General features: G+C 39.8%; 1 protein-coding gene across 1 annotated transcript; it reads left to right on the top strand.

The window, feature by feature from the left end:
• Window positions 1–1,212: 1,212 nt before the first annotated feature.
• LOC115644941 (carboxymethylenebutenolidase homolog) lies at window positions 1,213–13,029 on the top strand. Its single transcript, XM_030549375.1, is given in 9 exon segments — window positions 1,213–1,351; window positions 5,050–5,200; window positions 5,203–5,263; window positions 8,340–8,447; window positions 9,491–9,557; window positions 9,559–9,612; window positions 9,614–9,635; window positions 10,766–10,857; window positions 12,800–13,029. Coding segments are annotated over 8 exon segments (735 nt in total). The 5' UTR covers window positions 1,213–1,351; the 3' UTR covers window positions 12,980–13,029.
• The last annotated feature ends 514 nt before the right edge of the window (window positions 13,030–13,543 follow it).

Genomic DNA, 13,543 nt, shown 5'->3' with positions numbered 1-13,543 from the left:
TCTGTTTTATATGCTTAGTCCACGTGCTTGGAGAACATAAGTCAAGGAATGTCTGGTGAGCATTGCTGAGTCACCAGGCAAGGCTGAGCAACTCCCCTGGTGAGGCCTTGTGCAAGTGAATTATTGACTTGTAACTCCCTTGCTGGACAATAGCTGTTGATGGTTGTTCAACACCCACTCGGGCATTGGTTACCCTCCAGTTATTATCTTTGGGGAGCTAGTATCTGGGCACTTCTCAAATCCACAGCATATTTTAGTGGCAACCATACAACACAATTATCATAACTTTATATGCATTAATGATATACAATATTTAGATGGAACAGTGGGTTCTGCAGTTCATAACCTTTCCCATGATACCTCACATGGCATGCTTTATATGCAACATCACAATTATATACAAACGATGAATATGTGGGTTACAGGGTGCTCCACCGGGTGTAGTGTGTCACAGTATCTTTCTTTCAAGCCCTATTTTCTTTCATCCTAATTGGAAAGGCGGGAGGGAGGGACTTGAAGAGACCAAGTCAGAGATTGCATGAGGTAGGGGCCTTGGAAGCAAGGAGGAGTTTGATGTGCTACCACAGTTGAGAAAAGCCAGTGAAGCTGGTAAGAGAAGCTACCTGCTCAGTTGCCCCTCCCCTGTTTGCTCAGAGGCATTTTCTACTTACTGCTGGTGTGTGTCAGGGGCCTCTTCCCACTGTGAGGATTGTGGCCCTCTCCCCAAGTCTTCAGATAATTTTCACTGCCTTTTCATACATGGGAAATGATACAATCTATGTATAGTGTCATAGTGCATCTGTATGTGGTACAGTGAGGACTTATGGACACCACTCCCACACATTTTTATCCAGGAGGGAAATAGATATATCTCTATTAGTCTTATTTTGCCTTCAGTTACTCTAGTGTAAATCAGGAAGCATCTCTCCTCAATTCAACAGTTACATCAAGTAAATAAAAGAAAAATCAGGCCATATATTTAGAGAATGGTGTATGGATTGTACACTGTATTACAGAACATGTCAATCTTGTGACTAAGCCAAAAATTAAACCTAGAACCAGCACAGCCTTTGTTTAAAATGAAAAAGTAAGATAACTGAGTACACACCCGGTTAAGTCCCGCAAATAATATTGTGATTCATTAACTAAGATCTGGCAATACAAGACCAGGGTCAGGATGAATGCCAAACAACTTAATTGTCGGGACTTTTTCAGTCTTCCTGAACAGCCTTGTTCCGTCTTCCTGAAGTTAGACAGTTTTTAATAAATTACCCTCAAAGAAAAGAATTGCTGTATTTTTAAACAGCAACAGAAGTGAATCAACTGCTCAGCCAAGTACAAGACACCAAAGGTTAGTATTTAATCTAATCTACAATTTTAGATGGAGGGAAAAGTTCCAAAGTACATACGATTTACTGTTTAAAGACAAACTCAGAGAGCTGCAGCACCATGACACAGGGAAATGAAATGGAGATTGAGATATTTCAGATGAAAAAAAGGTTTTGTGTAGGCTTTGCTCTAATTTCTTTTCACTTTGAGTTGCTTTATATACATCTAATACATTGTATGTGGGGTAAGTTGTTTTTCAGAAAACGCTGCGGAACATGGGCAACTTTTTCAGTGACTCAGGCCAAACAAACCAAAGAAATCCTGAACTGATTTCAGTCCTCACAACCTCATTCTGTAACTCTTCCCCCCCCCCCCATGTAGATAGATGTAGGCATGGTAGAGGTGTGTGATTTAGCATGTTAGTCTCCTGTCACACTTAGTATATGCCTTCCCTAGGCTAAAAGGTGTTTTTGACATGTCACTAAGACATTTGTTAAAACCCTGGTGGTGAGCTGTGGAAAAGAACTTCAGGGGCTGAGCTCTTTTGTTTGGGAATACCCTTCCTGCCTAGCATATGGGATTGCTTGCCCAAATGGTCACTTTGGCTGCTGTGGGATCCCCAGTCTCTTTGTTATTGGGGCAGGAGTAAGAAAGGGTTGTTATCCTGGTTATGTGAATCAAGGACAGAAGAACTGTACTTGGCATTTTATGACTGAGGGACTCACCCTCAACTAAGTGGACATGGGTTCCGCAGCCCAGTGAGTTGAGGACTAGTAGTGGGGTTGTGTTCAGTATTGGTCCTTGCCTGAGGGGCTTAAATGCTGTGTTGACCCTTCCTCTCTCCACTGTGTAATAATAGAGCTAATTTAGATTCAATTAAGTGTTTTGTTAGATGCTGCAGAGCTGAAATCACTGACACCTAGGTTTACACATTAGACCTACTCTGAGCTAGTGGTTCTGATGTAAGAAGGCTATCCAGGTGCATTAGCTGTGAGGCTTCCCTACTAAGAGATGAAATCACTGAAAGCTGGATGGGTTGGTTGGGGGGGCTGAAGACATATTGGTGAGTGGCTAGAGGAGAAATGTGGCTGGCTGGTAGAGAGGTATGGCTAGCGGAGAGGCATGGCAAGCAGAGAGGACTGGAGCAGATCCCCACAGAGAGGCATGGCAATCAGCTGTTGAGGGCCTGGGTAGCAGAAAGTGTAAGGTGCCTCCACACTTCCCCACCTTCCACCCATGCTGGAAGGTGAACTCTGCAGATGAACTTCTGATTTCTGGGGCTGCACTGACCAAGGACAGCATCTGTGAGTTGGATGACTTTTGGGTTGCTGGACTTAAGACCCTGAGGGGAAAAGGACACTGCCAAACTTACTTGAGGTGGGTCTTTTGCTCATGGCTTGTGTTATGAATCCTGTTTGTGGTGTTTCTCCAACATAATGCCACTTTGTTTCCCTCCTTTATTAAAAGGCTTTTGCTACACTCAGACTCTGTGTTTGCGAGAGGGGAAGTATTGCCTCTTAGAGGCACACGGGGGTTGGTATATAATTGCCCCAGGTCACTGGGCGGGGGCTCGAGCCAGTTTTGCATTGTGTTATTGAAAAGGAACCCCTAGATACTGAACCTGGCCCTTGTTGCTGCCAACTCTGACAGGCAGTACCGGGTTTACAATGCCATCACTGGTGCCATGGCGCCAGTCCCAGGCTCCAAAGGGGCCCTGGCCCAGTCCGCTCTTCTTTGGCTGCAGTCCAAGGCCCCACCAGCTCTTCTTCGCCCCCACCTCTGTCCTGCACTCAGTGGCAGCCAAGCTCCCCCCTCTTCCAGCTGTTCTCTATCTCCTCCTCCAGCATGCTGCATTCCCACTCCTCCCACTCCCTCCCAGTGCTTCCCCTGCTGCTGAACAGCTGTTTGCCAGTGCTCCGGGAGAGAGGGGGAGGAGTGGGGTCACAGAGTGCTCAGGGGAGGAGGCAGAGAAGAGGCGGGGGGGGGGGCCTTAGTGCAGGTGGTGGAATTGGGGCAGGGCAGAGCAAAGGTGAGGCCCCCGCACTTCCCCTACCCATACACCCCCTTGCTATGAGCAGAAGAGCATGTTTCTGATGAAGAGTTGAGTTAATCCAATGAATTTCTCCATTTGAAAAGTTGATGTGAATTGAACATACAACTGATACTTCTTACTAAGTTTTGAAGTGGTCTATCAGAATACAAGTTTTGTGCCTTCTCACCATCCAAAGACAGAACAAATGCTGTGGTTTTTGCTCTTGGAATTGTTCACTGCTTGTGGTTTCTGTTACTGGAATTTGAAGTCCATAGGTACAAAACCTCTTGGGCCATACCAATTTGTGTAAATCATCTGGTCATATGGGTATGCAGACTTTTTTGTCCTTAGTTTTGCATTTGGACAGACAAGTATTTAGACCATCCTATACCAGGGTCTGGTCAGCAGCCTGCCTCCACAGGATGGTTTCCGTGAGCATACTTAGTGTAGTCAACTTTACACATCTACTTTTATGTACTAGGCAGCATGTTCTTTATCAGTGCTATTATGACTTTGCAACATGTCCATTTTAAAGTTCCTACAAAATTTTATATAAAATGTCTCCCCATTGTTTAATAGTTTGTAAACTATTCAGTCCACAATGCAGTGATTTATATGGATCACTTGAAACATTCTGCAGCAATATAAAGTCATTTGATTCATTTGGTTGGTCCGACAATAGAAGAATGTAGCCATTAGCTTAATGACATAGTAAGACAAAACAGCTGTCTAAACCTCTGTATCGGCTCCGTTCTCTTTAATCTGTTTGAGTCACTTGTATACGCTGACCTCTCTTTGTATAATGGCTAATTAGCAGTTAACCAGGCCGTGTGGTCACTTCATTCTTACAAAATTTTTGTTCACCTTGAAGATTTTCATGTCACACAAGCTTTTTACCATATTGGTAGAATGCATCACTTCTATAATATGTAACAAATACCTCGTAAAAAGTTTGTGAAATATTTGTTAGGTATGTTCTTATTGATCACATTCCATATATAAAATAAACACCTTTCTTCAAAGTACCTGTAGCACCTGGGATTGAAGTTGCTTTAGCAGTGCAACTTCTTTAAACGAAAGGGCCCATTACAGAATGTTTTAGAAAGCTTTAACTCTTGCCATAAAAATGTCTTAAGTTTAATCCAAACTATGTATGTATCTTTACTTGCTCATAAAAGATTATTCACTTCCAAAGCACTGTGTCACATATCAAACGTTAAAACTACTAGATTAATCTATACTATGAGTTCCTGAGTACATCACAGAAAAGAAGGAAAAAAAAACTTTATTATAACAGCAGTTTGTGATGATCTTATCTAGGGTGATATTACTCTTAATTTTTTTATTGTTTTATTATTTGTATTAACAAGCACCTAGGAACCGTAGTCATGGACCAGGACTCCATTAACCTAGGTGCTGTGCAAACACAAATAAAAAAAACTGGGTTCCCTGCACCCACAGGCATATATGCTAAGTAAACAAATTAAAGCTTTATGTGAAATACAGCAAAAACTCTGCTGTTTAACAGGTATTAGAAGTTCATGCCTAAAATCAATGATATGCTTAACATTATTAATAGATTCCATGTTTTGCAATGCCATCACCACAGTGTATTCAGACATTTTCTGCGTGTGTACTTAAATATTAATAGGTTAATATCTTTAGTCCTTTCCATGTTTGTATCCCAGATGGCCAATGAAGCGAGACCTTGCCCATGTGACATTGGAGACAGGTTTGAGTATGGGGGCCTTGGGCATGAAGTGCAAGTTGAGCACATCAAGGCGTATGTTTGCAAACCATCCATCAGCACGGGAAAAGCTGTGATTGTGATTCAAGATATATTGGATGGCAACTCCCAAATACCAGATACATGGCTGATATGCTTGCAGCTAATGGATACATGTAGCAATATTAATGTTTTTTTCCTAAGAGACATTGTCAAAGTTGCTAGGCCAAAATCTTCTCAGCTGTTTTTTTTAAGGCCACACATGTATGAAGAATTTCAAAGACTTTGCTAGCATGTGTTTTTTCTAAAGACATATGTCATAATTTTAAAACAGCGCAAGTAGCTGATCAGTAGTGAGTAACCTTACAATTAGGGCTGTCAATTAATTGCAGTTAACTCATGTGATTAACCTCAAAAAAAATTAATCACGATTAAATAAATTAATCACGATTAATCATAGTTTTAATTGCACTGTTAAAAACAGTAGAATACCAATTGAAATGTATTACATTTGATGTTTTTCTACATTTTTAAATATATTGATTTCAATTACAACACAGTATACAAGTTGATAGTACTCACTTATATTATTACTTTTACTACAAATATTTGCACTGTAAAAATGGCAAACCAAAAGAAATAGTATTTTTCAGTTTACCTCATACAAGTACTGTAGTGCAATATCTCTTTATCATGGCTGGCAACCTGTGGCCTGCTAGGGTAATCCCTGGCGGGCCGCCAGACAGTTAGTTTACATTTGCACAGCCACCCACAGCTCCCACTGGCCGTGGTTCGCCATTCCTGGCCAATGGGAGCTACAGGAATCGATGCAGGCTGCAGGGACATGCTGGCTGCACTTCCTGCAGCTCCCATTGGCTGGGAAGGGTGAACCACAGCCACTGGAGCTGGTGGTGGGCCATGCAAATGTAAAACAAACTGTCTGGCGGCCTGCCAGCGAATTACCCTGACAGGTTGCATGTGGCCCGTGGCTGCAAGTTGCCCACCACTGCTCTTTATCATATAAATGCAACTTACAAATTAGATTTTTTTTGTTAAATAACTGCATTCAAAACAAAACAAGGTAAAAACTTAGATCCTACAAGCCCACTCAGTCCTACTTCTTGTTCAGCCAATCGTTAGAGACAAACAAGTTTGTGTACATTTACTGGAGATAATGCTGCCAGCTTCTTATTTACATGTCACCTGACAGTGAGAACAGGCATTCACATGGCCTTTTGAAGCCGACATTGCAAGGTATTTACATGCCAGATAGGCTAAACATTCATAGCCCCTTTATGCTTTGGCCACTGTTCCAGAGGACATACTTTCATGCTGATGACACCATTAAAAAAATAATGCATTAAATACATTTGTGACTAAACTCCTTGGGGGGAGAATTGTATGTCTTCTATTTGGTTTTACCTGCATTCTGCAATATATTTCATGTTATAGCAGTCTCAGATGATGACCCAGCACATGTTGTTTGTTTAGAAATACTTTCATTGCAGATTTGCAAAACACAAAAAAAGATACCAATGTGAGATTTCTAAAGATGCTACATCACTCGACCAAAGGTTTGGAGTCTGAAGTGTCTTCCAAAATCTGAGAGGGATAAGGGGTAGAGCATACTTTCAGAAGTTTTAAAAGAGCACCACTTGGATATGGAAACTACAGAACCCGACCACCAAAAAAGACAATCAACTTTTCTGCTGATGGCATCTGACTCAGATGATGAAAATGAACAGGCGTCAGTCCACACTGCTTTGGATGGTTATCGAGCAGAACCCGTTATCAGCATGGATGCATGTCCTCTGGAACAGTGGTTGAAGCATGAAGAGATATATGACTCTTTAGTGCATCTGGCACATAAGTATCTTGTAACACTGGCTACAACAGTGCCATGTGAATACGTGTTCTCACTTTCAGGTGACATTGTGAGCAAGAAGCAGGCAGTATTTTTGCCTGCAAATGTAAACAAACTTGTTTGTCTGAGTGATTGGCTAAATAAGAAGTAGGACTGAGTAAACTTGTAGGCTCTGAAGTTTTACATTGTTTTATTTATGAATGCAGTTATTTTTTGTGCATAATTCTACACTTGTAAGTTCAACTTTCATGATAGTTCCTGTATTAGGTGAATTGAAAAATACTATTTCTTTTGTTTTTTACAGTGCAAATATTTATAATAAATATAAAGTGAGCACTATACACTTTGTATTCTGTGTTGTAATTAAATCAATATATGAAAATGTAGAAATATCCAAAACTTTTTAATAAATGGTATTATATTATTAACAGTACGATTAATCGCAATTAATTTTTTAAAAGCATGCATCCAACGAAGTGGGTATTCACCCATGAAAGCTCATGCTCCAATACATCTGTTAGTCTATGAGGTGCCACAGGACTCTTTGCTGCTTTTACAGATCGAGACTAACACGGCTACCCCTCTGATAATTGACACAATTAATTTTTTTAATTGCCTGGCAGCCCTACTTACAATAATTAGCTAGCGTGTAGATGCAGAAAGAAGGAAAGCAAAAACAAATATCTGATTTTTCAAGTTTCTGAGATATTATTTAAAATATCTGTAGTTTCTTTTAAACAGCTTTGTACTTGTTGGTCCTAATTAGCATTATTTATAATGGCAAAAGTCCTAGTGAAGAAAAATGGAATTTTGCCTAAGTATGAAGTGCTGACTCAAAGCCCTATAAGAGTACTGTATTCAGAAATATAGTAAAAACATACAGTCATTCCCACAATATTATGTTAACAATACTTAAAGCTCAAATGTATATTCTTGTGAATTGCAGAATATCTGCAAAACTGATCATCAGTTCTTAGGGTATTTTAATAACAGTTGATAGCTCATCAGATTCCTTAATTAAAAAAGTCTAATAGGTCAAAGTAAACCTTAGAGACTAACAAATTTATTTCAGCATAAGCTTTCATGGGCTACTGCTCACTTCTTCGAATGCATAGAATGGAACACAGACAGGAGATATTTATACATACATGCATACTTCCACCTTTTCATGTTCTCTGTATGTATAAATAGCTCCTGTCTGTATGTTCCATTCTATGCATCTGAAGAAGTGAGCTGTAGCCCACGAAAGCTTATGCTGAAATAAATTTGTTAGTCTCTAAGGTGTCACAAGTTTTCCTGTTCTTTTTTCATTAAAATACACAGACTGTTCCATAATTATTCCTTATTGCTATTCCATGGACCTAAAAATTGTTCTACTTTTCATATAGAGCCATCTGCCCAGACTTCTTTGTGGGACAAAAACCTTGGGAACCTTCTGATGACTGGTCTACCTTTATGACTTGGATGAAAACTCGAGATGCCAGCAAGGTAGACAGGTAAGATGCATATTTAGTCGACTGCATGTATACATGGCTTTCATTGATAGGAGATTTGCCCTAGTAAGGGCTCCAGGATCAAGTCCTAAAACATGATGGACCAGATGCAGCTTGGAGTAAGAAAACACAAATCCCATGGAAATCTGTGGGTCAGATTAGTAATTATGTAAATAGTGGAGTCAATGGCAAAGTAGTGACATTTAGCAGGTGTGCAAAACAACTATAATTTATACGTCAGAAGTGGAGATGAAGCCATCGAAGGAAAGGAGGCGGAGAACCCTATCAAAAGGAGGCAAGATAAAGCAGGCTTCTACTACTTTAACTTAGGTCACACTACCCTCATGCTTCCTAGGGTCACGAAAGACTACCAAGTTGGTGTAACTTACATTTGTATTTCACACCCATGAAGTCCCAGATCAGTGTAAGTTACAATACTCTCCCACTCTACTAGTCACTTAAACTTGTTTTTTTACCATTTACACCTAACTGCACTTCACCATTTACACCTATTAATTAACTGCTGAATTTCATTAAGCATTTTAAAAATTTATTGACTTCATGCAATGTTTACTTCCCTTGAAACAGTTCAAGCTATCATTTTTAATAATTTGGTCATAAATGGTATTTTCTTAAATGGGCTTCACTAAAATTTTATTAATGTTAATTGATAAAGTAAGAAATCTGGTCCTTTGTCCAACTGTATTTGTATGTATAGAATCAATTAAAATTCTAACCACTAATATATGTAAAGTAAAAGATTGTTCTGATTGCACCTCATTACATATTCCATATGTTATTCGTGCATTATGCTGTTTTATTCTCTAGGATGAACTAATTCCATTAAATATTCATGTATTTCATATAGTTGCCAACTCATGTTTCAAAACTGCAGTTTACATTCTGGAATTGTTGTGTTCCAAGAACATACTAAAAACCTAAACAAAATTAGAAATGACTATTTTATAAACCAATTGTATTTTCTTTTTAGTTTTCCAGGGAGTGCTATTAGATCCCTTAATTCACCTTTCTTTACATGTGGTTAGGGAAGCTGATGTTGTCTTGAAGTATCTAAAGAAGCAATGTAATGCAAAGAAAATCGGTGTCATTGGATTTTTGCTGGGGTGGAATGGCTGTACATCACTTGATGCTGAAAAATCCTGAATTAAAAAACTGGGGTGGCCATATATGGTAAGTTTAAAATGCATGTAAACTTGAGCTGACTCACAATATAGCATCTAGTTTAACTATTACTGTATATAATCCATGGCAATTTAATTTATGTGCTGTGGATTATGGGGAAAGTTCCTGGAGGCCTTAAAAGGTCATTTTGCTGCTTTGATTTCCTGGTCAGCCAAGTTAATTAATTAATTCCATACGATTATTTTTGTTGCTCTGTGGTCATCACTTGTGAATGTATATCAAATTAATTGTCAGAGCACGTAGAGCTTTTTCCTGTGTTTTTATTGTTCTTTAAATGTAAATAAATAGTAAAATACAAATACATTATAGATTGCCTAGTGATTTGCATTAATATTTCTGAATATATTTAAATTGAAATCATACATGTATATATAATTATGAAGCTTATATGTATCTTTGTAGCCCTAGATCTATGAAGGTTTCATAACAGAAAAAAATGTGAAATCAACTTTGTATAGTCTGCGACAACATGCTGATTCTTATACCATTTCTAACTGATGATAAAGGCACATCACATTCAGCACAATTGTGTCTCAACCATTTGGTCTGTGTCAAAACTAGATCTGAAGGCTTTTTCAGTGGGGCAAAATGCCAGGCACACACTCAAGTCTCAATGTAATACATACAATTTTCACAAAAGATTGACCCAAGCTGTTAAGTATGGATTTTGAACAGGACCTGAATCAGATGTTCCCACAGATCTTTGGGTTCAGTGTTGCAGTGTATGTCTACCTTGGCAAAAGCCAGGTGAGTAATTCCCCACCAGTACAGCTCCAGCAGGGATATTAATGATGGAAGTTGCAGGATAGCCATCCAAACCAAGGTTAGACAACACGGTGGTAAAAATGCTTGTCTACAACACAGACTTGTCCATTGTTGCTACTAGTGGAACTGCACTGATGGGGAAAAACGTGTTGTTGTTTTTTTGCCAGTGCAGGTCCAGGTAGACCAGTTATAGAGCTGGGCCAAGACACTGGATCTGGAGCCTCCCTTCCCCAGAGCTGGAAGACAGGAAGTTCAGATCCTATATCTCCATCTGTAACTTTCATGTTTTGATTTAGTGTTAACCATTTTAAATTGCTCACTATAAACATTTGAAATGTATTTAATTTTTCTAGGAATAATTAAGTACTTTGAGGATAGATACAGTTTGCTCCACCCCACATTCTTCATTTTTGGTGAAAATGATGATTACATCCCTCTTGAACAAGTAAGTTTACCATCAAACACATTTATATCCTCATTGCTTTTTAAACATTTATTTCATATGATCACATTTTGTTAAGAGAAATTAGAAAATTAATTAGTATCTTTCTTGCCTCTTAAAAAGGATATAAAAATGCCTGTTATTGTTCTCACAAATTATTTAAAGGCATACTGTCAATGTTTCCCATCTCTAACTATAGATTTTATAAAATAAGGGGGTCATGGTAGGAGAGAGGCGAGTAGCCGTAGACGGAATCAAAAGGAAGGCATTCAGCAGGCTCAGGAGATGAAACCCTCCTTAATCAAAATGACATTGCAAACAGTCAACATTAGGTCAACACCCTGAAGTGGTGCAACAGGGGTCAACAGTTGCAGAGGGACAGCTCATTCCTAGGTTTTCCCTCTTCTTCCCTGGAAGGGAAAACTAACTAGTGTAGTTTCATTGACAAAGCTGAGAGATGTGCGAAAAGAAAACAGAGGGGCTGATTATGAACCCTGTAGTGAGGCAGAGTGGCCTCTCTCTAAGCCTAAGATCCAGGGACCACTACACTCCCCTTGGCAGACAAAGCTGGGCCAATCCCTTGGTACCTGAAGCAGAGGGGAGTGGAAGGAAGTGTAGAAGGAGGGCCCAGCAGCTCAGTTCGGCTGGAGCCATGGAAGGAGGCAGAGGTTTCCAACCAGCTGCAGAACACCAGAGCTGAATCAACACTGTGCTGCGCTCTACCCTCAGAAGAGACCAACTCATGATAGAAGTTGCCAGGACTGCTGTCAGCCCTGTATCCCAAGATGATGGAATACCCTGGGACTACAGAGCCCTGCACCTGGGGTAGGAAGTAGCCTAGAAAAACTAGACTTTTTAGTCCATTTTTGTCACTGGAGCATGAGTAAGCATGTTTCAGTTGTATCCCACTGACCAAGCGGCAGAACCCTCCTCCACTTTTAGGGCTCTGGGCTGGGACTCAGTAGAGTAGGGTGGGCTCAGGTCCTCCTACCCACTGCTGCCAGTCCCGCCCTGTTCTATCTGTGTTTTTCATCTAAAGGCATTGTTAGTAACTAGACTAGAATGGCCAGACAGCAAGTGTGAAAAATAGGGATGGGGGTGAGGGTTAATAGGAGCCTATATAAGAAAAAGACCCCAAAATCGGGACTGTCCTTATAAAATCGGGACATCTGGTTACCCTAAATTAGACACAGATCTGGATTCCATGTAGGCTAAAGTTCAAGGCTTAAGCTTGGCCCAGGCTTTGGTTCAACAACACTAAAATTCTGCAAGCTTTTTTTGTAACATTTCAGATCCATTTGAACCAGAACACTTATATAGGCACATTGCTCAATATTTTCCAGATCAAAATATAGATTTTTTCTTTTAAAGTGTATAGATTCATAGCAGGAGGGTGCTGTGTAGCCTCTGTAGGAGCCAAAAGGAAGACATGCTGCAGGCTTGCATCCACTGTTAATTATTTTTTCCATTAAAAATCATAGGAGCAGGTTAGACTCACAAGCTTTGAATCTGTGCGACTTCCATCTGCCCAAACACAAATTCAGAGCGATTCCAGTTTTGTCCCATTTCTCGGTCCAGTCTCCACTACTTGCTGTAGTGCTTGCTACCAACTTGGCTACTCCATGGTAGTAAGCCCCACATCACGAAACAAGTGTTTTTATCTTTGCAGAGACCTTTGAAGATGCTATTCCACTTACCTATACATTTTGTGTAATTTTGTACAATCATAGTTCAGCTATGGTTTCTCCTCTTACTAGAAGAAAAGAGCCCATAAAAATACAATTGGGGTAACAAATCTAGTCTGGCCCAAGTGTGATATTACTAAAGAAGGCATTGAGATAAGGATACATCACATCTTTCAGGAAACTAAATTATGGGCAAGCTGAGAACTGGTAAAAATAATAGGTTAAATCAGTGTCACTAATGGAAGGATGTTCTGTTACAGATCACCTTACTGGAGCAGAAACTAAAACAACACTGTAAAGTTGATTACAGAGTTAAAATTTACCCTGGACAAACTCACGGTTTTGTACATCGCAAGAGAGAAGATATGAACCCTCAAGATAAACCTTACATTGAAGAAGCAAGAAAGGACATGCTCAACTGGCTAAATAAATATCTTTAACAAAAGTATACTGCTAGATCTCTAAACACAGTCCAATAATTTGTTAATTAAAGCACATTATAATTCTATTTTTGGAAAAAATAAAAATTTTAAATTTAATTAGAAGATTTAAAAAAGATAAATAGTTGATTATTTACTTTTCAGCAGTAACACTTTCTAACAATTTTTATTTGTATTTTTGAATGTCCTTTAATAAGTTGATGCCAAAATATTTTTAAGTGTATAACACCTTAAATCTAGAAAAAAGTTTTGAAATCTGACCTACATATCTTAATGTAAGGGGACTGTTGCCCCCTTACTAACATTCAGTGGGGGTGTTTGGGCACTAGCTCCCAGCACTAAAAAGGGAGGGGTCAATGGGAAATCAGGAGCCTGAGACTAACAGTCTCCAGGAACAATGTGGGGAGACCAATGCTGCAGATCAGCGTGATTGACAGAGCGAGCAGGCTAATCAAGGAGTCAGGAGGCCGGCGGGGGGGGGGGGGTGGCGAGGGTCCCGTCCTCCGTGTGAGCTGGAATTGTCTGAGTCAGATGGAGTGGGGCCGAGCTAAGGAGAGAGCAGGG

The sequence above is a fragment of the Gopherus evgoodei genome, chromosome 2, assembly GCF_007399415.2.
Source record: "Gopherus evgoodei ecotype Sinaloan lineage chromosome 2, rGopEvg1_v1.p, whole genome shotgun sequence".
Classification (NCBI taxonomy): Eukaryota; Metazoa; Chordata; order Testudines; family Testudinidae; genus Gopherus; species Gopherus evgoodei.
This window is presented reverse-complemented; position numbering and strand designations above follow the sequence as displayed.